General features: G+C 43.3%; 1 protein-coding gene across 3 annotated transcripts; it reads left to right on the top strand.

Moving 5' to 3' along the window:
• The first annotated feature begins 394 nt into the window (after window positions 1-394).
• Window positions 395-16,127, top strand: LOC140208427 (uncharacterized). Of its 3 annotated transcripts, none has more exons than XR_011888772.1 (3): window positions 395-460; window positions 6,484-10,149; window positions 15,468-16,127. XR_011888772.1 is itself a non-coding variant. In XM_072277104.1 (2 exons), the coding sequence occupies exon 2, from the start codon at window positions 6,892-6,894 to the stop codon at window positions 9,019-9,021; it is 2,130 nt and encodes a 709-aa protein (XP_072133205.1). In that variant the 5' UTR covers window positions 395-460; window positions 6,484-6,891; the 3' UTR covers window positions 9,022-14,936. The 3 variants fall into 3 exon arrangements, 1 of the variants encoding a protein (XP_072133205.1); XR_011888771.1 differs by having other exon boundaries at window positions 15,149-16,127; XM_072277104.1 differs by lacking the exon at window positions 15,468-16,127 and having other exon boundaries at window positions 6,484-14,936.
• Window positions 16,128-24,226: the final 8,099 nt, after the last annotated feature.

Here is a 24,226-nt window from a genome sequence, read left to right as displayed (position 1 = left end):
ATGAGTTATCTTTGATGCAGGTTGCTACTCCTTCAACGAAGACTCAATAAGGTCGATCCTTTATTAAACTGCCGAACATTCCCAACTTCTCTTAATCCTTCGTATCCTGTATTTCGATGAAGTTTTCACTCTCCAGTACTGCTGGAAAAAGGTACATCAGTGCATCTAGCAAAAATTGCCAATCCAGCTCTGTTGTACCTTGCAACAGAAAGTAACACTCCTTTTTAAAAATGAAACTGTGTCATAAAAACAAATATGCAACAGAGACGGAGACACAGACGCACGTTCTAGCTGGAAAACTAAAAACTAAAATCTAACTGCGTCAACTGAGGTCTTCCCTTATATACCCGTGGTGCACGTGTCCCCATGTGACCTCACATCAGCTGGAAAATTACATCAGGTGACCTCCAGAAGACCATTACATCATTCTCACAAAAAAAGAATCACAGATCTCCTTGAGGTATGTAACACCTTCCTCCAAAATAAACATATTGGTCTCTCAAAGAACAAAATTTTAACAATTAACAATTTATACAAAGGTATAAAACTTACAACATACACAATATATACAGTCTTATCTTTCAGCACTTTACAAACTAATATACAGTAGGAGTGTTACAAATTTTAAAATACCACTCCATAAAAACAATTTTTCATTGTACATTTAACATCTAGATAAACGATCAGTGATCACAATGTCTTTACCCTTAATATGAGTGATCAGAATATTGTACTCCTGTAACATTGAACTGTGTTACTAAATTGAAGTTTAATTTCCTTAACCCTTTTCCTTAACGGTCACAGTGGCCTGACCAAATTCACTGTTAGCTAAGTTAATAGTTAAGTTAGCTTTTGAAAGTCTGTCAAATAATTTCCCCACCGCAGTAATATGTGCTTTCCACGTATTATTTCCTGTAACTAAATCATCAATATAGGCATCTGTATCTTTTAATCCCTGAATCATGCTATTAATCATCCTCTGAAATGTACCTGGTGCATTCTTCATCCCAAATGGAAGAACATTATATTCATATAACCCAGATGGGGTTACCAATACTGAAATCTCTCTACCTCTATCTGTCAATGGAACACACCAATAAGCTCTTAACAAATCAATCTTTGTAAGGAATTTGGCTTGTCCAACTTTATCCACACAATCATCTACCCTAGGGATTGGATATGCATCAGTTTTTGTCACAGCATTCACCTTCCTGTAATCTGTACAAAACCTAATACTATTATCTGGCTTAGGCACCATAATGCACAGTGAACTCCAATTCAAATTAGAGTGTCTAATAATATCATTCTCTAACATATACTTAATTTCTTATTTGGCAAGTTCACATTTTTCCCTGTTCATTCGATACGGATGTTGTTTTATGGGTTTTGCATCTCAACATCTACATCAACTGTAGCTACAGTGGCTGTTCTAGGAACATCTGGAAATAAATCTCTGTATTTAAAAATTAACTGTTTCATCTGCTGTCTCTGCTCTGGCTGTAAATAAGCTAATTTTCCATAAATATTTTCTAGAATTTTTGAATTTGGTAACGTGGCTGAAATAATGTTGAGTTTAAAATGAGTTTCAGATGAATCATCCCTTAAGGTTTTATCAAGATCAGACTCATTATTGATCACAATAGTCATAGCAGCAGTCTCTCTCTTAATATGGTTTTATCATATTTATATGACACAGCTGTGTTGTCTTTCTCCGATCTGGGGTTTTTATCACGTAATCTACATCATTTACCTTAGATTTAATCTCATAAGGACCATGAAATTTAGCTTGTAATGGGTTCGTTTGCACTGGGAAAAGAACCAACACCTTATCTCCAGGCTTAAATGACCTCATCCTAGCTTCCTTATCATACCAAGTCTTCATCTTCTCTTGAGCTAATTTAAAATTTCCTTTGCCAAGCTACAAGCTTTATATAATCTTTCTTTAAATTAAAAAAAAACATAATCTAGCAAACTAGTGTGTACCTCTTTATTAATCCACTGTTCTTTCAACAAGGCCAAAGGTCCTCAAACTCTATGCCCAACCACAAGTTCAAAAGGACTAAAACCTAATGATTCCTGTACTGCCTCTCATACTGCAAAAAGTAGTAAATGTATACCTTCATTCCAGTCTTTTTCATTTTCCACACAATATGTCCTAATCATAGTTTTTAATGTAGAATGAAATCTCTCCAAGGCTCCTTGTGATTTTGGATGATAGGCTGATGAGATAATCTGTTTTGCTCCCAGTTTATAAACTATTTGCTGAAACAATCCAGACATACAATGACTACCTTGATCCGGTTGTATTTCCTTAGGCAACCCAAAATAAGTAAAAAAAACTATAAGACCCTTTGTCACAGTTTTGGCTGTTATATTCCTAAGAGGTACTGCCTCTGGAAACCTAGACGCTGTGCACATAATAGTTAACAAATATTGATGTCCAGGTTTAGTTTTTGGCAAAGGACCTACACAGTCTACAATGATTTTTGAGAACGGCTCACCAAGTACTGGAATTGGTTGCAGTGGGGCCACTGGAGTAACCTGATTAGGTTTACCCACAATTTGACATGTATGGGACGTTCTGCAAAATGTCGCTACACCTTGTCTTAAACTAGGCCAATAAAAATGTTTAGAAACTTTGTTCATAGTTTTCTTTACACCTAGATGACCACCCAAAGGAATACTATGAGCCATAGTTAAAACCTCATTTCGATAAACTTTAGGAACTACTACCCGATGATTAACCTCCCATTCCTCACTAGCAGGAATTGTAGGTGCTCTCCACTTTCTCATTAATAGTCCCTTTTCAAAATAATATCCCACTGGTACTTTTTCAATTTCACTATCTGAAAGAGCTTGTTCTTCTGCTATCATCTCCTTCCGAGATAAAGACAAATCTTCCTGGTCAGACTTACCACCAAAATCCTGATCAAATAACGTAGGTAAGAAAGTTTCTGATACATCCTCAAAATTCGAATCTTGAGTTGAACTGTCATGGGTAACAACCTCATCCTGTACATCAGTCTTTTTAGCCATAGCTCTTGTTACAACACAGGAAGAATCTGTGTTAGATTCCCTCTGTGGTTCCTCAGAATTTGAATTTATTTTCAAATGCACTTCAGGAAAAACTTGTCCACATGCTAAATCATTCCATAACAAAAGAGAAACATCATTCACAGTTAAACTGGATTGTAGCCCTACTTTAACAATCCCTGTAACTAATCCTGACCTTAAATTTACTCTATGCAAATGTCCTGGCATGAGGGCACTCCCAACTCCTCTTATATAATTTACCTCACAATGTCAGACTTTAGTCAGACTTCAGACTTCAGATTTTAGCACACTGTCTAATATTAGTGATTGAGAAGCTCCAGTATCTCTAAGTATTCTTATTGGTACTGAATTAGATCCTTCTTTCAAGGATACAAATCCTTCTGTTATAAAAGTTTCATATCCCCTCTTAACTTGGTCAGACTCTGACACATCTTCATTAATGTTTTCTAAACCCTGTGAATTTAAAGGTGTTTCAATATGCTGCACACAAGCATCTGGGTCGGCTTCTTTCTCTTTCTTTTTCAATCAAAAGCAATTAGCTATTACATGTCCAGGTTTCTTACAATAATTACAAATAATACCAAAAATGTCTTTCCTTCACATGTCTCCCTTCATCCTTACTTTTCTCACTCACTTCAGGTTTAATTTCTGGTTTACATTGACTCTCTGTGCTATTTTTCCTTTTAAAAATTTTACCTGCAGAAAATTTATTCTTATGAATTAAAGCATATTCATCAGCTAATTTAGCAATCTCCTGCAATGTAGCAGTGTCCCTTTCATTTAAGTATGTTCTCACTTCAACAGGAATGCTTCTTTTAAATTCCTCCAGTAAAATCAACTCTTTTAATGTATTAAACTCCCCATTCACATTTTTAGAGGAAACCCATCTCTCAAAACACATAGATTTCTCATAGGCAAATTCTACATAAGTTTTTTCCACAGATTTCTTCAAATTTCTGTATCTTTCTCTATACGCTTCCGGAACCAACTCATATGCCTTTAATGTATGCTGTTTAACAGTATCATAATCCAGTGCTTGCTCAGCATTTAAAGCTGTATAAGCTTGTTGTGCCTTGCCTTTAATTACACTTTGTAACATCACGCGGCCATTGCTCTTTCGGCCACTTTAAACTCAGTGCATCGGTTTCGAAATGCTGGAAATATTTGTCCACTTCAGCTTCATTAAATGGAGGAGCCAAAATAACCTCACAACTAGCAATAAACTGTTTCTTAGAACCAGAAGACTGATTTCCCATCCTTAATTTCTCCATCTCAAACTCAAATTTCCTCCGGTTTTCAGCTTCCCTTTCTTCAAATGCCCTTTTTTTAATTAGCCTCTCTTTTGGCCATTTCCACTTTAAATCTTTCAAACGTCAACTGTTCAAGGTGCAACTGCATTTCCAGATTAGTCATTGGAAACCTATCTAACACCTCATCATCAAAAGTTTTCAAATTAATATAATGCTCAGCGATTTTCTTTGTATTAAAGCCTTTGTGGTATTCTTTGTAATTCCTTTAATATCCAACCTCCTCGCAATCTCCAATACCTCAGGTTTTTTTGCATTCACTAAAGACACCGAGTCAGGCATGTCCATAAACTCGTTAATATTCATTGTTGCCGAATACCACTCACACACCAATCCAACTCAAAAAAATCGGGTATTTTCCTTTTCCAAATCAGAATGGCAATTATCAGCACTTAACCTCAAAATCGGAACATCTCCTGGCTGAGCCCCCAAAAAAATTATGTTATGTAACCAGCAACAATGAATATCAATCGAGACAGGTTATAGGAAAACAACCAAACATTTATTAAACACGGATAAACAATATAAAAACAAACAAAAACCTTAACCGGAAGTTATGCAGCCGTTCAACAAATCGTCACTTGGCACTGGTTCTTAAAGCGTTAAATGTGAAAACAGTACATAAAGTGGTAAAGTCAAATACGGTTCTTAAAATGGTAAATTCGAAAGTCCAACAGATTTATACATTCAATTGGGAGAGACTTCTCTGGAGAAGGATTTCTTCATTGACACGACTTTCCTGTTTGTTCTGACCAAAGGATTCATGATGCAGGAAATAAACGGCTTAAAACAACAGACCATAAATTCTAGAGAGCACCTTGCATGAACTACCTTGCTCTTTTGGTATGAGTTATCTTCGATGCAGGTCACTACTCCTTCAACAAAGACTCAATAAGGTCGATCATTTATTAAGCTGCCAAACATTCCTGATTTCTCTTAGTCCTTCGGGTCCTGTACTTCGAAAAAGTCTTCACTCTCCAATACTGCTGGAAAAAGGTACATCAACACATCTAGCAAAAATTTCCAGTCCAGCACTATTGTACCTTCAAACAGAACGTAACATGCCGTTTTAAAAATGAAACTGCGTCATAAAAACAAATACGCAATAGAAACGGAGACACAGACGCACGTTCTAGCTGGAAAACTAAAAACTAAAAACTAACTGCGTCATCTGAGGTCTTCCCTTATATACCCATGGTGAAAATGTCCTCACGTGACCTCACATCGGCGGGAAAATTACATCAGGTGACCTCCAAAAGAGCATTACATCGTTCTCACAAAAAAAATCACATCTCCTTGAGGTATGTAACACCCTCCATACCCCTACCATCCAGGCTCCCATCCGAACTTCTTTTAAATGGTGAAACCGAGCTCACATTCACCACTTGTGCTGGCATCTCATTCCACACTCTCACAACCATTTCAATAAAGAGATTTTCCAAATGTTCCCATTAAATTTTCACCTTACCCATGACCTCTGGTCATCATCCCACCCAACCTCAGTGGAAAAAGCTGCTTGCAATTACCCTATCTATACCGTCATAATTTTGTACACTTTTAACAAATCCTCAAGGCAATGTATAATTTCCTTGTTTATGTTTAGAGCCTTTTTTAGGTGTATAAAATGATGAGGGGCATTGATCGTGTGGATCGCCAGAGGTTTTTTCCTAGGGCTGAAATGGCTAACACGAGGGGGTATAGTTTTAAGGTGCTTTGAAATAGATACCGAGGGGATGACAGGGGTAAGTTTTTTACACAGAGAGTGCTGGGTGCGTGGAATGCACTGCCAGCTATTTGTGTGAGAGTGTTTCAGTTCCTACCAGTCACCCATGCAGCTCAGTGGGAACAGGGAATAATACGAATAGACAGAGTCAAACTGAGCCAGGTCACAGATTGGAGATGGCAGAAATTCCCATTGTTATCGAGACAGGAACAGTATCAGAGAATATGTTGGTCATTCTAGATACCAGCACTGTGCCCAGTTAGAAGATGATTTCTCTCTCGAACTTGGATTGAACCTCACTGTAATAGTGTGATGCCAGATCACACCTTGACAACTCAAGTGATCTCATCTGAAATACTGTCTTACACCCATTGATGGATTTTGTAAATATTTTTACAGGTTAAAAATGACAAGGAATTTGTCTATGGGAATCTCGAACACAGCAAGCCAGTTTTGCTGTCTCTAGCCGGATATTTAAGAAGTGGAGCAAGGGATTCACTTGATCATCCTTTGTGCTCGGACTGTGACGAGGGATTCACTCGATCATCTGACAGACTGGCACGCCCGTCATTTTACACAAGGACCTACACGTTCACCTGCTCAGTCAGTGGGAATGGATTCAGTCGGTCATCTCAACTGAAGGTACATCAGCAAGTTCACACTGGGACAAGGCCATTCACCTGTTCTGTGTGTGAGAAGGGATTCAGTCGGTCATCCCACCTGTGGACACACCAGTCGGTTCACCCTGGGCAGAGGCTGGTCAGCTGCTGAATTTGTGGGGAAGAATACACTCGGTCATCTGACCTAATGGCTCACCAGCAAGTTCACACTAGGGAGAGGTTGTACACCTGCTCGGACTGTGGGAAGGGATTTACTAAATCATCTCACCTACTGAGGCACCAGTCAGTACACACTGGGGAGAGGCCATTCACCTGCTCCGACTGTGGGAAGGGATTCACTTTGTCATCCCAACTGAAGGTACATCAGCGAGTTCACACTGGGGAGAGGCCGTTCACCTGCTCCGACTGTGGGAAGGGATTCACTTTGTCATCCCAATTGAAGGTACATCAGCGAATTCACACTGGGGAGAGGCCGTTCACCTGCTCCGACTGTGGGAAGAGATTCACTCGGTCATCTCACCTACAGAGACACCAGCGAATTCACACTGGGGAGAGGCCATTCACCTGCACAGTGTGTGGGAAGCGATTCACTCGGCCATCCCACCTACAAGCACACTGGTCTGTTCACACTGGGGAGAGGCCGTTCACCTGCTCAATGTGTGGGAATAGATTCACTTGCTCATCCCACCTGAAGGTACATCAGCGAGTTCACACCGGGGAGAGGCCGTTTATCTGCTCAGACTGCGGGAAGGGATTCACTTGCTCATACCAACTGAAGGTGCATCAGCTAGTTCATACTGGAGAGAGGCCATTCACCTGCTCAGACTGTGGGAAGGGATTCACTTGCTCATCCCAACTGAAGGTACATCAGCGAGTTCACACTGGGGAGAGGCCATTCACTTGCTCAGTGTGTGGGAAGGGATTCACTCGATCATCCCACCTGCAAGTACACTCGTCTGTTCACACTGGAGAGAGACCGTTCACCTGCTCAAACTGTGGGAAAGGATTCACTCAGTCATCTGAACTGAAGGTACATCAGCGAGTTCACACTGGAGAGCGGCCGTTCACCTGCTCAGACTGTGGGAAGGGATTCATTTCGTCATCTCAACTGAAGGTACATCAGCGAGTTCACACTGGAGAGAGGCCGTTCACCTGCTCAGACTGTGGGAAAGAATTCATTTGCTCATCCAAACTGAAGGTACATCAGCGAGTTCACACTGGGGAGAGGCCATTCACCTGCTCAGTGTGTGGGAAGGGATTCACTTGCTCATCCCAACTGATGGTACATCAGCGAGTTCACACTGGGGAGAGGCCGTTCACCTGCTCAAACTGCGGGAAGGGATTCACTCAGTCATCTGAACTGAAGGTACACCAGCGAGTTCACACCGGGGAACGGCCGTTCACCTGCTCGAACTGCGGGAAGGGATTCAGTCAGTCATCTGAACTGAAGGTACACCAGCGAGTTCATACTGGAGAGCGGCCATTCACCTGCTCAGAGTGTGGGAAGGGATTCACTTGCTCATCCCAACTGAAGGCACATAGGCGAGTTCACACTGGGGAGAGGCCGTTCACCTGCTTGCACTGTGGGAAGGGATTTACTTCCTCATCCCAACTGAAGGTACATCAGCGAGTTCACACTGGGGAGAGGCCATTCACTTGCTCAGTCTGTGGGAAGGGATTCACTCAGTCATCCGCCCTAATGGCACACCAGCGAGTTCACAGTGGGGAGCGGCCGTACACCTGCTCTGTCTGTGGGAAGGGATTCACTCAGTCATGCACCCTACAGAGACACGAGCGAGTTCACAGTGGGGAGCGGCCGTTCACCTGCTCAGATTGTGGGAAAGGATTTACTCAGGCATCCGAACTACAGGCACACTGGTCAGTTCATACTGGGGAGTGGCCGTTCACCTGCTCAGTCTGTGGGAAGGGATTCACTTGGTCAACTGAACTACAGGCACACCAGTCAGTTCATACTGGGGAGAGGCCGTTCACCTGCTCAGTCTGTGGGAAGGGATTCACAAAGTCATATCAACTGAAGGTACATCAGCACGTTCACACTGGAGAGAGGCCGTTCACCTGCTCAGACTGTGGAAAAGGATTCACTTCGTCATCTCAACTACTGACGCACCAGCGAGTTCACACTGGAGAGAGGCCGTTCACCTGCCGAGACTGTGGGAAGGGATTCACTCGGTCATCTCATCTACAGAGACACCAGCGTGTTCACACAGGGGAGAGGCCATTCAGCTGCTCAGTGTGTGGGAAGGGATTCACTCGGTCATCGAATCTACAGAAACACCAGCGAGTTCACACCGAGTAGAGGCCGATCAGCTGCTCAGACTTTGGGAGGAGATTCTCTGAGCACTCTGCACCGAATGTGCATCATTGGGTTGACAGTGGGGAGAGGCCGTTCGACAGCTGTGAATGTGGGAAGCGATTCACTCAGTATTCTAACCTGATGTAACTCTCACTTTGACTGGCAGCTTAATATAGGGGGTGATAGCCCCCCCCCAGCCCGGCCAGTCTTAAGAAATCTTGTTTGGGTGGATGCTGCTTGATGTGTTCCCTGTTACAAATCAGTACCCTGAGAAAACAAACGGTACATAATCTGTGATTAAACGTTTGGGCTTTATAGTTTCTTACTTTGACTATAGAACGAGTAAAAAAAATAATGAAGAAGAAAGGCCCAATCTCTCCATTCATGTCTTCTCATCGCTCCCCGGCAAAAGACTGCAAAAATCTCTCTTCCAGACTCCCAAGAAAGAACAACATTTCTCTCATTGGATAGCCCTGCGTTCCAAAACCCTGTTGTCTCTAGTCGTAACCTAAACATTGCTGCTACAGAGAAACCGTTACCTCAGCAGTGATGCATTGCAGAGAGGCCATTCCATTAGCAGTGAAACCTCACAGCATGTTACACTTGTGACATGGTACTGGAATGTTTCAATAAGCTGCTTGCTGGATATTTGTCCATCACCGTTGCTGAATGCAATTTTGAGAGTGACTGTTGGTGCTGAACTCTGCAATTATTGCTGCTGCTCACCACACCCAGTCTGCACCCTGGTCACTGAGCATGGGAGGAGTTTCTTCTGCTGCATATTCACCTTTATTGGGACTGGAGTTTTATATGGACTGGAGTGGAGAGCGGCCAGTGAAGGAGTGGAGCTTTGAGGCTTTGGCTCGAGAGGTTCTGGCAGTTGGATTGTGCAATCATGTCAATCAAAATTTGAACAGCTCAGAATGCAGCTGATTGGGCAATCAAGGTCAGGGGACCAAGCAATTTGATTGGGCAATTGTAAATTGAGAAGCTCAACAAACAAGTAAAAAGAGGGGTAGCTGAAGCGGAGCGGCCAGTGAGTGAGTGGGCCAGTGAAGGAGTGGAGCTTTGAGGCTTTGGCTCGAGAGGTTTCGGCGAGAAGAGGCAGAGGACGAGCTTGCTCCCAGTAAGGTAAGGCTGGGTATGTTTCTTTAATTATTTTGATTAACTTAGGAGTTGGTAATGGAGGCAGTAGATAGGACAGTCCAGTGCTCTGATTGTAGGATGTGGGAAGTGAGGGACAGCACAATTGTCTCTGATGACTAAACCTCAGGGATCTGTACTAGGTCCAATGTTGTTTGTCATATATATTAATGATCTGGATGATGGGGTGGTAAATTGGATGAGTAAGTATTAGATGATACTGAGATAGGTGGAGTTGTGGATAATGAAGAATATTTTCAAAGCTTGCAGACAGGATTTAGACCACTTAGAAGAGTGGGCTGAAAGATGGCAGAAGGAGTTTAATGCTGATAAATGTGAGGTGCTGCATTTTGGTAGGAGTGATCAAAATAGGGCATACATGGTAAATGGTAGGGCATTGAAGAATGCAGTAGAACAGAGGGATCTAGGAGTAATGGTGCATAGTTCCCTGAAGGTGGAGTCTCGTTTGGATAGGGTGGTGAAGAAAGCTTTTGGTATGCTGGCCTTTATAAATCAGAGCATTGAGTATAGGAGTTGGGATGTAATGTTGAAATTGTACAAGGCATTGGTAAGGCCAAATTTGGAGTATTGTATACAGTTCTGATCACTGAATTATAGGAAAGATGTCAATAAAATTGAGAGAGTACAGAGGAGATTTACTAAAATGTTGCCTGGATTTCATCTCCTAAGTTACAGCAAAAGGTTGAACAAATTAGGTCTTTATTCTTTGGAGCGTAAGAATATTGGGAGTTAGGAAAAAAGTTAAAAAGCAGGACCTCAAGGGTGGTAATCTCAGGATTGCTGCCTGTGCCACGAGACAGAGAGGGTAGGAACAGGAAGTCATGGCAGTTGAATGCGTGGCTGAAGAGTTGGTGCAGGGGGCAGGGGTTCAGATTTCTGGAGCATTGGGATCTCTTCTGGGGAAGGTCTGACCTGTACAACAAGGACGGGCTGCACCTGAACTGGAAAGGAACCAATATCCTGGTGGGCAGGTTTGCTGGAGCTGTTGGGGAGGGTTTAAACTAGTTTGTCAGGGGGGTGGGAATCAGAATGTGAGTGCAGAGATGAGGGTAGAAGGACAAGGGCATGATGCTATGTGTTCTGAGTTGCTGAGGAAGGGCAGGCAGGGGACAAAACATACATGTAGCCAGTTCGAGGGGTTGAAGTGTGTCTATTTCAATGCCAGGAGTATTAGGAATAAAGGGGCTGGACTTAGAAAATGGATCAGTACGTGGAACTACGATGTTGTGGCCGTTACTGAAACTTGGCTGGAGGAAGGGCAGGATTGGCTGATGCAGGTACCGGGGTTTAGGTGTTTTAAAAGGAATAGGATGGGAGGTAGAAAAGGGGGGGAGTAGCATTACTGATCAGGGATAGTATCACAGCTGTAGGAAGGGAGGTCGCTGCAGAGGGGGTGTCCACTGAGTCGGTGTGGGTGGAAGTCACAAATAGGAAGGGATCAATCACTGTGCCGGGAGTGGTCTATAGGCCCCCAAATAGCCCTCGGGACATCGAGGAGCAGATAAGCAGGCAGATTTTAGAATGGTGCAGGAAATACAGGGTTGTAGTTATGGGTGATTTCAACTTCCCTCATATTGACTGGCACCTCCTGACTGCAAGGGGGATAGATGGGGCTGAATTTGTCAGGTGTGTTCAAGAAGGATTCCTGACACAGTATGTGGACCGTTCGACGAGAGGAGAGGCCATACTGGATCTAGTTCTGGGTAATGAACCTGGTCAGGTGGCAGACATCTTGGTGGGGGAGCATTTTGGTGAGAGTGACCACAACTCCCTTAGCTTCAGCATAGCTATGGAAAAGGATAAAAACAGACAAAATGGGAAAGTGCTTAACTGGAGAAGGGCTAACTATGAATGGATGAGGCAGGAACTAGCGAGAGTAAATTGGAAACAGGTGTTGAAAGGTGAAAGCACAGAAGTAATGTGGAGGAAGTTTAGGGACCACTTGTGCTGGGTTCAGGATAGGTTTGTCCCACTGAGGCAAGGAAAAAATGGTCGGAAAAGGGAACCGTGGCTGACGAAACACGCGAGGCAACTCGTCAAGTGGAAGAAGGAAGCAGATGTTAGATATAAGAAGCAGTCAGAGCCCTGTTGGCCGCTTTTCGATTGCTCCTACCCTGTTTACTTAATTGTCTCCTACCAGTCTTTTTTTTTTTGAAACCTTATTATAAAACTTCAATACTGCTTTACTGTGGCTGGGAAAAGAACCAAAGCGTTTGCAAAAGAAAGAGAAACAGAAGATGAATCCGCAGTCACTTTGGATTCAATCAGTGACTTCCTTAAACGGCAAAAGTAGGAATTCTGTGAAGAGTTTCAACGGCTTAACAGCAAATTGGATACAATTCAGCGAACTTTATTTGAGCATGAGAACCAAATTCAGGAGAATACTGCGAAGCTAATGTTACTTGAAGAGGACACTGAAGATACAATTAAACTCTGCAAAGAGTTATCTTTATCCAATGATAAAATGCTGAGAAGGATCATCAGTCTCGAAAATAAAAATAGGAGAAATAACTTGCGAATCCTGGGTCTTGAAGAATCAATTGAATGCGCTGACCCTTCGAAGTTTTTTGCAAACTTTCTGAAGCAGATTTTCCCTGCTTTATTCACATCTGAGCTGAAGCTCGATCGAGCTTCTCGCTCTCTGACTTTGAAGCCATTGTCCTTGGTGGCGAAACCCAGATCGATCAGACTAGTCTTTCATGAATTTCGTATGAAGGACCTTTTAATTCACCATACCCGGAGACAAGGAATGATCGATTTCCAAAATTGCAAGGTTAGATTTGTCGAAGACTATTCACCTGAAGTTTTGGCTGATCGCATGAAATATAAAGAAGTTATGTCGGAATTTTATAATAAAGGGTATAAACCATCTCTTCAGTTCCCCGCACGTCTGAGTATTGTTTTGAAGAACGGATTGCGAAAAAGAATAAATTCAGTTGAAGATGCAAAAGAGTTTCTGAAGGATGAATTCTAAAACTGTTATACTTCTTATTTGATCAAGTTTTTTTCTTCTGTTAATATGAATTTGAAATAAGGTTACGTTTTGGCTGTTCATATATTGTCTTTTGTTATATATTTTTTGATACTACTTTATTTTATCCCTTTTTGAGGCTTTCTTTTAATACAGCTTTCTTTGAATTTGTTTAAATTGATCCTTTCACATTTTCAAATACTAAGTTGTTTTACTTTTTATGTTGTGTGTTGGTAGGGACATAATGACATCGCAGGACTGGAGTTCTTTCTGTCAACAGGATTTTTTGGGGCCGGTACTTAGTTCTTAGCTCACTGACTGTCTATTGGTCAGCTTTCTCACTTTGGGTAGGGGAGGGGGTAGGGCCTATTTCTCTCTGGGAGCTGTGTTGGGTTGAATATATGATTGTTTGTTTCAATACCTTACTTTACGGTTTGCTTTCTAGTTTTAATAACTTATGGCCAGATCTTTTAATTACATGTTGATTGGTATTTAAAATGGTTCGAAATATTCACCTGTTTAGTTTGAATGTGAAAGGGTGAATCACCCCACCAAAAGGAACAAAGTGTTTGCTTATATTAAAAAAATGAAAGCACCCATTATTTTTTTTTTACAAGAAACACACATACACAGCTGTGATACCTTACGTTTTTTTTACTGAGTGGAAGGGTAAGGAATTCTACTCTTCGTTTAACGCAAAATCCCGTGGAGTTTCGATTTTTTGTAGATACTACAGTTCCCTTTATTCAGCATAAAGTTGTTTCGGACCCTAATGGTCGTTTTGTTATTGTATCAGGGAGTTTAGACAGTAAGTTGATTGTTTTTGCTCATGTTTATGCCCCCAATGTAGATGATCCAGGATTTTTTGAGCGTCTATTTTCATATTTGCTAGATTTGTGTACTTACGCCCTTGTGATGGGAGGAGATTTTAACTGCTGGTTAGATCCAGTATTTGATCACTCATTTGTTAAACCAGCCACACTTAATAAATCAGCTTTGTTTATCCAATCTTTTCTAACTAAATGTGGTATAGTTGATGCTTGGCGATTTCTTCATCTGACGGACAGGGAGTATTCTTTTTTCTCTCATGTCTATCATTCTTATACCGGGATTGACTTTATTTTTATTGATAGTCAAATGATTCCATTAGTTCGATCAATTGAATATAAAGAGATTGCTATCTCTGACCACTCTCCTGTAATTCTATCTTTAAATCTTCCTGGTCCTATCCCCATGAGTAGATTTTGGCGATTTAATTCAACTCTGTTATCCGATGAGGATTTTTTAAAAAAATTATGGAGAATCAAATTACTCTTTATTTTTGAAGAAAATACGTTGGAAGAGGCGTCTAGCCTGATTATATGGGATACTTTTAAAGCATACATCCGGTGTCAAATTATTTCTTATACTGCAAACATCATTAGAAAAGCTAACAAAGAAAGAAATGAATTAGCCAATCAGTTAAAGCAACTGGACCATAAATATGCTTCTGTACCTGATCCTGAAACATATAAGAGACGTATTGAAACTAAAACTAAATATGATCTTCTTTTAACATATCCAATTGAAAGCCAACTTTTAAAAGATAGAAGTCAACTTCATATTCACGGAGATAAAACTGGTAAGCTACTGGCTAATCAATTGAAGCCATTTTCAGCCAAGCGGCAAATTAAAGAAATACATAAAATTAATGGGGACGTGACAACTGACCACCTTGAAATTAATGAACTTTTAGAGAATTTTATTCTAAATTGTATAGATCTGACTCTGTTAATGATAATATTGCAATGAATAATTTTTTAGATCGATTAAATATTCCTAATCTTTCATTAGATGATCGTAGGCAATTGGATCAACCTATTTCCCAGGATGAAATTGCTCAGGCTATTTGAGAATTGCATTCTGGGAAATCCCCAGGACCCGGTGGATTCTCTGGAGAATTTTATTAGGCTTTTTCCTCCTTGCTTATACCACATTTATGTTCTACCCTTACAGGAAGGAAGACAACCAGAGTCTTTTTACGGAGCTTCCATTTTGCTCATTCTCAAAAAGAATATGAATCCTACTAAATGCTCTTCGTATAGACCTATCTCTTTACTCAATTTTGATACTAAAATTTTATCTAAAGTGTTGGCTTGAAGATATATCTTGCACATGCACCAGTCGTGCATGCAGCCTGGTACAGCCAATCCGATCTATTCCTTTTACTTTTTAATTTCCGTTATTTTTTGTATTTTTTTTCTCACGGTAACACGTCGAAGCTGCACGCTGTCTAACATGCTGGTAGAGAGAGTTTTCTTTGGGTTTTCTTTAGCACTGGAAATGGTTACATCCCAACATGCGAGACAGAAGCAAGGTCGCATTGTATATTTCACGGACCAGCAAACACCGGCCGGCTTAGCGAACAGAGCGATGGACACCCCAGCTGAAATCCGGAGGAAAACACACAGAGGGGGATCACAAAGTCGAGGAAAGAGGACCGGGTCGAGACAACAGAGACTTTTGGAGAAGAGGAGTTCGGTGGGTAATTCCATTCCGGCTGACCGGAAGTGCACTGAGAGCGGTAAGTGTGAAGGAGTTCGGTGCTTACTGATCTGGCTAACAACGGATAGTGCAATCCGGGGTATATTATGATTGAGGAATGTGTTTGCAGACTGGATATTGAACTTTTTACTGTTGGACTTCGGCCACATTCCACCGTGATACAACACTTGGCAGCACGGGAGGTCGTACCTGCCTGTGGCCATCGAACATGCAGCTCCTCCCGTGGAGGGTCAGACACCCTGAGCCGATAGACTGGTCCTGGAATTATTTTCCATCTGGCATAGTTTGCATTTTGGTGTTTGATTGTTGGGGTTTTTTGTATTGCTATATTTACGCTCTATTCTTGGTTGGTGCGGCTGTAACGAAACCAAATTTCCCTCGGGATTAATAAAGTATATCTATCTATCTATATCTATATTGATAGGATGCAAAACTGGGCTGAGAAGAGGCAAATGGAGTTCAACCCAGATAAGTGTGAGCTGGTTCATTGTATTAGGTCAAAGATGATGGCAGAATATAGCATTAATGGTAAGACTTGGCAGTGCGGAGGATCAGAGTCAAGTCAAGGCACTGTATATTGTCATTTCCACCATAACTGCTGGTACCATACACAGTAAAAACGAGACAATGTTTTTCAGGACCATGGTGCTACATGAACAATACAAAAATTACACTGAACTACGTAAAAAAACACAAAATTACACGAGACTCCAGACCTACTGAGGACTGCATAAGGTGCACAAAACAGTGCAGGCATTACAATAAATAATAAACAAGACAGTAGGTTGGTGTCAGTCCAGGCTCTGAGTATTGAGGAGTCTGAATACTTGGGGGGGAAAAAACTGTTACATAGACTGGTCGTGAGGGCCTGAAAACTTCGGTGCCTTTTGCCAGGTGGCAGGAGGGAGAAGAGTTTGTATGAGGGGTGCATGGGGTCCTTCACAATGCTGTTTGCTTTACGGATGCAGTGTGTGGTGTAAGTGTCTCCAATGGTGGGAAGAGAGACCCCGATGATCTTCTCAGCTGACCTCAGTATCCACTGCAGGGTCTTGCGATCCGAGATGGTTTCCGAACCAGACAGTGATGTAGCTGCTCAGGATGCTCTCGATACGTCCTCTGTAGAATGTGGTGAGGACGGAGGGTGGGAGATGGACCTTCCTCAGCCTTCACAGAAAGTAAGGACACTGCTGGGCTTTCTTTGCTATGGAGCTGGTGTTAGGGACCAGGTGAGATTCTCCGCCAGGAGAATCTTGGGGTCCGAGTCCATAGGACACTCAAAGCTGCTGCGTAGGTTGACTCTGTGGTTAAGAAGGCATACGGTGCATTGGCCTTAATCAACCGTGGGATTGAATTTAAAAGGCGAAGGGTAATGTAGGACTCTGGTCAGACTGCACTTGAAGTACTATGCTCAATTCTGGTCGCTTCGTTACAGGAAGGATGTGGAAACCATAGAAAGGGTGCAGAGGGGATATACAAGGATGTTGCCGGGTCTGGGGAGCATGTCTTATGAGAATAGGTTGAGTGAACTCGGCTTTTTCTTCTTGGACCGACGGAGGATGAGAGGTGACCTGATAAGGTGTATAAGATGATGAGAGGCATTGATCGTGTGGATAGTCAGAGGCTTTTTCCCAGGGCTGAAATGGTGGCCACAAGAGGACACAGGATTAAGGTGCTGGAGATTAGGTACAGAGGAGATGTCAGGGGTAAGTTTTTTTACACAGAGAGTGGTGAGTGTGTGGAATGGGACAATAGGGTCTTCGAAGAGACTCCTGGACAGGTACATGGAGCTTAGAAAAACAGAGGGCTATGGGTAACCCTGGGTAATTTCTGAGGTAAGAACATGTTCGGCACAGCATTGTGGGCCGAAGGGCCTCTATACTGCTGCAGTTTTTCTATGTTTCTACTTTCTATTCACATTCCTCCGGGCTCACTGGACAGGAACACTGAAACACCAAGTGAGAATCAGCAGGAGGTGGCCATTCAGCCCCTCGAACCATCACCAAGATGGCGGCTGCTCTCCCATCTCAGCCACATGTTTCTGCCTGATCCTCATTTCCTCGATCCCTTCAGTCTCCACACATCTGCTGGCCTCTTTTTTTTATGTGAGGACGATACTGAGTCTTCACCGGCCTCTGTGGTGGGGATTTACAGACATTCACCACCCTCAGAATGGAGACATTTCCCCTCATCTCAGTCCCGTACAGTCCACCCCCATTTTCAGAGACTGGGATCCCTGGTTCAGCCGGTAATGATGTTGTGCATTTCAATGTGTTCACCTCTCAGTCCTCGATTCTCTAAATGAAAGGGTTATCACATTTGATCTTTCTTCATATGATGACCCCACCACTCCGGGGATCAGTCTGGTGAATCTTCATTGCACTCTCTATAACAAATACTCTCTAACCTCTTTGTTAATCCTCTATGGAATTAATTTCCATCTTCTGCAGCCCCGTGTTGCCCCAACCACTCACCTCCCACTCCCGTCACTATTTCCACCTTCCCACCTCCCCCTCACCTGGATCCACCTCTCACTCCCCAGCTCTTGCCCCATCCCCACCCCTCACCTCTTTTCTCGGACTATTTCCCGTCCACTCTCAGTCCAGAGGGAGGGTCTCGGCCCGAAATGTTGACGGTCCATTTCCCTCCACAGATGCTGCCCGACCCACTGAGTTCCTCCGGCAGTTTGTTCTTTGGTCTGTGTGACCCGTGTTAGTGTGGGGAGCGGGATTTTACACCATATTCCCGGTACAGTCTCAACAAAACACAAATAATTGTCACTTTGCTCGGACCATCGGCCCCGCTTGCAGGGCAACAGTCTGCCGGTGTTTGCCCCCCAATGTGGTGAATCGCCACCACCGTGGGCTCAGACATTTCCACAGATGAGCCCCTCCTGTCCCCACCGGGACAAACATCCTGTCCGCCCCCTCTCTCACCGTCTTCATCCTCTCCCTCCCCGGGGAACCGGCATCAAACCGACGGGCCGAGCGGTCTCCTCCTACCTCTCAGCGACACATCAGACTCCGGCCGCAGGAGACGCTTCACAAACGCCCCAACTTCCCTCGGAGGGAAATGGAAATAAATCAGAAAGCGGACATTTACTTTGACGGTTGTCCCGCCGTGACGGAAAGTTCGGGAGACGGAGTCAGCGGGGGTAACGCCCTCCCGGCTGGTCCGCCTCCGCTATTGGCTGGAAGCAGTGATTGACATCGCTTCGTACCAATGGGAATAGCGCAGCGCGTGACTCCTCTGTTGACAGCGGTGGGGGAGGGGCTGGTCACGTGATCAGTAGCCCGGCCGTTAAACCGACCAAGCTCGAGCTCACCAGCGCGCGGGGCACAAAAGGCCCCGGATGATCGGTTGAGGTGAGAAGGGATCTCCGGGTTGGGGGTCTCACCGGGCGGCGTTTTCAACACCGACTTCGGGTAGTTGCTGTGACTCCGGACTCCGTGACCCGCAATCCCGGGACAGTCCTGCTCTCTTCCCTCTCTCTCAGCCCCACCATCCGTACACGGGCCCCGGGGAGCTTCCGGCTGATGAGGGAATGGGAACCGATGGGTCTCTCAGACAGAGCTGAGCTCCAGCTGTCTAAATGCAAGGATCGGGAACTCGGAGAAAGGGAACAAAATCTTTTACATCAGCTGTTGTGAAAATCACCTTTGTTCTGCCTCCAGTCACAAACCAGAGAAAATCTGCAGATGCTGGAAATCCGAGCAACACACACAAATTGCTGGAGGAACTCAGCATTAGTACTCTTTTCCATAGATGCTGCCTGGCCTGCTGAGTTCCTCCAGCATTTTGTGTCTGTTGCTTGTTCCACCCCCTCTTGTTCTGGACTTTCTACCCGTGAGAACATGTTTTGTCCCACTCTCTCTGGGTAAATAATGATATCAAACACCTTTGCCCTGGGCAACAAGTAGCTTTCACATCACAAATGTGCCAGACTCCAATGAGACAGACTACTGCCCTTCCCTTCATATTCATTGGCATTGCCATCACTGAGTTCACCACCGTCAGTCACCTGGGGGAGGGTTCAGGGGAAATATTTATGTACAATACAGAAACTGGTGTTACCTGTGTGTATTGTGGTGATGCAAAAGTTGCTGGAGAATTTGAAAGTGGTAAGAAGTGGAGTGATATTTGAAAATCTGACTTTTTATAGCATTATTTAGCAAGCAAATCAGATATGGACAGTGTGCAATTGCTCCAGTGAGAAAATCCTTCATTACCCGTTACAGGCCTGCTGCATAGGTTGTGTGAGAGTGCAGATGAACTCAATCAAACCCAGAGGAGATCAAAGTTCTTACTGACAGTGATTTGCTAGCTGTTGAAAGGAATACCTCTCTATATAAAATTCACAGTGCACATGTTGTCACTGGGTAAAAAAATGTACAGTACAAGATTTATGTGCACACCCATCATTACAAATTAGAGGGGACATTGGTGAGAAGGTGGGGAGACCTCCAGTGTCCCTGATGCCCTCACCTACAAGATGTGCATCCAGCTGCAGCTTGTAACCCTGCACTTTACAGAGTGGGAACTTGAAATGGATGAATTTTGGATCAGCTGGGAGTTGGAGGGGGTGATAGATATGACATGAAGAGAGGTGAATTACACCCAAGGTGCAGGACACAGGAAACTGGGTGAGAGTCAGGAAGGGGAATGAGGTTAAATAGCCATCGCAGAGTACTCTTGTGTCCATCCCACACAACAACAGGTGGAACCACTTTAGAAACATTTTGGAGGAATTACCTGGCAGAGGAAAGTCAAACGGGTGATAGGGGATTCGTTAGTTAGAGGAACAGAACAAGAGGGAACCAATATCCTAGTGATAAGGCTCGCTAGTGCTAGAGTTGGGGGAGTGGGGTGATGTGGTTAAAATAAGTTGTAGGGGGAATGGGAGCCAGAATGACAGAACAGATAGTGGAGAGGCTGAATTGAATTGAATTGACTTAATGACATACATCCTTCATATACATGAGGAGTAGAAATCTTTACGTTACATCTCCATCTAAATGTGCAATGTGTAATTTATAGTGAATTATAATAAATAGTTTGTACATAGGACAGTCAATATAACATAGTTATGCAATTGTATCAGCATGAATTAATCAGTCTGATGGCCAGATAGAAGATGATGTCCCGGAGCCTGTTGGTCTTTTTGCTGTGGTACCGTTTCCTGGATGGTAGCAGCAGGAACAGTTTGGGGTTGTGGTGAATTGCATCCCCAATATCCTTTGGGCCCTTTTTACACACCTGTCTCTGTAAATGTCCTGAATAGTGGGAAGTTCACATCTACAGATGTGCTGGGCTGTCTGCACCACTCTCTGCAGGTTCCTGCGATTAAGGGAAGTACAGTTCCCATACCAGGCAGTGATGCAGCCAGTCAGGATGCTCTCAATTGTGTCCCTGTAGAAAGTTCTTAGGATTTGGCGCCCCATCCCAAACTTCTTCAACCATCTGAGGTGAAAGGGGTGCTGATGTGCTTTTTTCACAACACAGCCGGTATGTACAGACCATGTGAGATCCTTGGTGATGTTTATGCCAAGAAACTTAAAGCTGTTCACCCTCTCAACCCCAGATCCGTTGTCAATAGGGGTTAGCCTGTCTCCATTCCTCCTGTCATCCACAATCAGCTCCTTTGTCTTTGTGACAATGAGCGAGAGGTTGTTTTCTTGACACCAGTCAGATGTTGTTCGGATCTCAGATAGAGTCAGCAATCAAATGGTTGAGCATGGTGCGATGAATGTGCTGAGCTGTGTATATCACAATGCAAGGAGCATCGTAGGATAGTCAGATGAGCTCAGGACAGGGAATTATGATATAGTAGCCATTATTGGGACTTGGTTGCACCCAACAGTCTGAGGGATTTAGAGGAACAAATTTGTAGAGAGATTGCAGACCATGCCAAGAAACAAAGGTTGATTCGGTGAATGATTTTAACTTTCCATATATTGATTAGGACTCCCATACTGTAAAAGGACTAGATGGGGTAGAATTTGTCAAATGTGGCCTTAATCAGTTCGTAGAATTCCCAACATAGAAGTGTGCAATAAGCTGTTAGGAAATGATCCAGGGCTGGTGACAGAAATTAGTGATCATAATGCCATGAGATTCAAAGTAAATATGGAAAAAGAATGGTCTGAACCACGGGTTGAGATTCTAAATTGGAGAAAGGTCAATTTTGATGGTATCAGACAGGATCTGGCAAGTGTGGTTTGGGCAGGCGTTTTCTGACAAAGGAGTACTTGGTAAGTGGGAGGCCTTCAGAAGTGAAATTTTGAGGGTGTCTAGTTTGTATGTGCCTGCCAAAATAAAAGTTGGAAGGTAACTGGTGCAGGGAACCTCGGTTTTCAAGAGATATTGAGGCCCCAGATATTTTGTTCCTCCAAATGCCTCAGACTGTTGGGTGCTACAAAGACTCATTAGTGACTACAATATCATAATTCCACACCCTGAACTCATCTCACATCTTTTTTAGTCATCTTCTGTTGCTTTCTAAAAGCTTCCCAATAGATTTTGCTCTTTTGTTTGCCCTCTCTTTGCTTTTTATGTTGGCTTTGGCTTCTCATTTCATCCACGGTTGTGTCCCCCTGCCTTTCTAATGCTTCCACTTCTTTGGGATGTATCGATCACTCAGCTCCCGAATTGCTCCCAGAAACTCCAGCCATTGCTGCTCCATCATCATTCTTACCAGCTTCCCCTCCCAATCACGTTTGGCCAGTTCAGTACAGAAACATGCCCACTCTGGACGATCAGAATGGTAATCTGTATGAGGAGACAAAATATATGGGGGAGATTTTAAATATTATTTTTTGCATCCACATTTACTCAGGAGATGGACACAGAGTCTATAGAAGTGAGGCAAAATGGCATCAACTTCATGGACCCTGTACAGATTGCAGGGGTGGAGGTGTTTGCTGTCTGAAGGCAAATTAGTGTGGATAAATCCCCAGGGCCTGACAAGTTGTTCCCTGGGACTCTGCGGAAAACAAGTGCAGAAATTGTTGGGGCACAAGCACATATATTTAAATAATCCTTAGTGACTGGTGTGGTACTGGAGGATTGGAGGACAGCCAATGTTGTTCCGCTGTTCAAGAAAGGCTCTAAAAATAAAGTAGGAAATTATACGTCAATGAGCTTGACATCAGTAGTGGGAAAGTCATTGGAACGTATGTGCAGGAACCAGATATGTAAGTATTTGGATAGATAGATAAGGATAGGCAGCGCGGCTTTGTGCACGGTAGGTCATGTCTATCCAATCTAATAGAGTCTCTCGAGGAAGTTGTCAGGAAAGTGGATGAAGGCAAGGCAGTGGATGTTGTCTACATGGACTTTAGCAAGGCACTTGACAAAGTCTGATATGGGAGGTTGGTCAAGAAGGTTCAGTCACTCAGCATTCAAGATAAGATAGTAAATTGCATGAGACACTGGTTTTGGGAGAAGCCGATGGTTGCCTCTGTGACCGGAGGCCTGTGACTAGTGGTTTGCCACAGGGATCGGTGCTGGATCTGTTGTTGTTTGTCATCTAGATCAGTAATCTGGATGATAGTGTGGTTAACTGGATCAGCAGATTTCTGGATGACACTAAGATTGGGGGTGTAGTGGACAGTGAGGAAGGGTATAATGGCTTGCAGTGTGATCTGGACCAGCTGGAGAAATGCAAAATGGAATTTAATGGAGACAAGTGCGAGGTGTTGCATTTTGATAGGACCTGGGTCTTACACAGTGAACGGTCGGGCACTGAGGAGTGCTGTAGAAGAAAGGGATCTGGGAATACATGTCCATAATTCACTGAAGGTGGTATCACAGTTAAATAGGGACGGAAAGAAAGATTTTGGCATATTGGCCTTCATGAACCAAAGTACTGAGTGCAGGAGATGACTTTGTTGACTTTTTACAAGACATTGGTGAGGCCTAATTTGGAGTATTGTGTGCAGTTTTATCACCTACCTACAGGAAAGATGTAAAAGAGGTTGAAAGAGTTGTGAGAAAATTCACAAGGATGTTGCCAGGTCTGGAGGACTTGGGTTATAAGGAAAGATTGAACAGGTCAGGGCTTTATTCCTTGGAACGTAGAAGATCGAGGGGAGATTTGATGGAGGTGTGCCAAAATTATGAGGGTTATAGATGGGGTAAATGCAAGCTGGCTTTTTCCACTGAGATGGGGTGGGACTCCAACCAGAGGCCATGGATTAAGGGTGAACAGTGAAACATGAAGGGGAACATGAGGGGAATCTTTTTCACACAGACGGTCATCCAGGTGTGGAATGAGCAGACAGCCCAACTGGTGCGTGCGAGCTCAATTTCAACATGTAAGAGGTTTGTATGGGTACCTGGATGGTAGGGGTACAGGGGTAGATAGTTTACATAGTTCAACACAAACTAGATGGGCCAAAGGGCCTGTTTCTGTGTTGTACTTTTCTATGACTCTGTGACAAGAACATGAAATAATACTAATATTCATCTAATTCATTTTAACAGCTGTGCGGACCAACCATTCATCTGGGCAGAAGATGTTTTCATGGCTTT

This window comes from Mobula birostris, chromosome 13 (assembly GCF_030028105.1).
Source record: "Mobula birostris isolate sMobBir1 chromosome 13, sMobBir1.hap1, whole genome shotgun sequence".
Taxonomy (NCBI): domain Eukaryota; kingdom Metazoa; phylum Chordata; class Chondrichthyes; order Myliobatiformes; family Myliobatidae; genus Mobula; species Mobula birostris.
This window is presented reverse-complemented; position numbering and strand designations above follow the sequence as displayed.

Excerpts from the sequence above, each read along its gene's own strand:
- LOC140208427 (XM_072277104.1), top strand. The coding sequence starts at position 6,892 with ATGGCTCACCAGCAAGTTCACACTAGGGAGAGGTTGTACACCTGCTCG.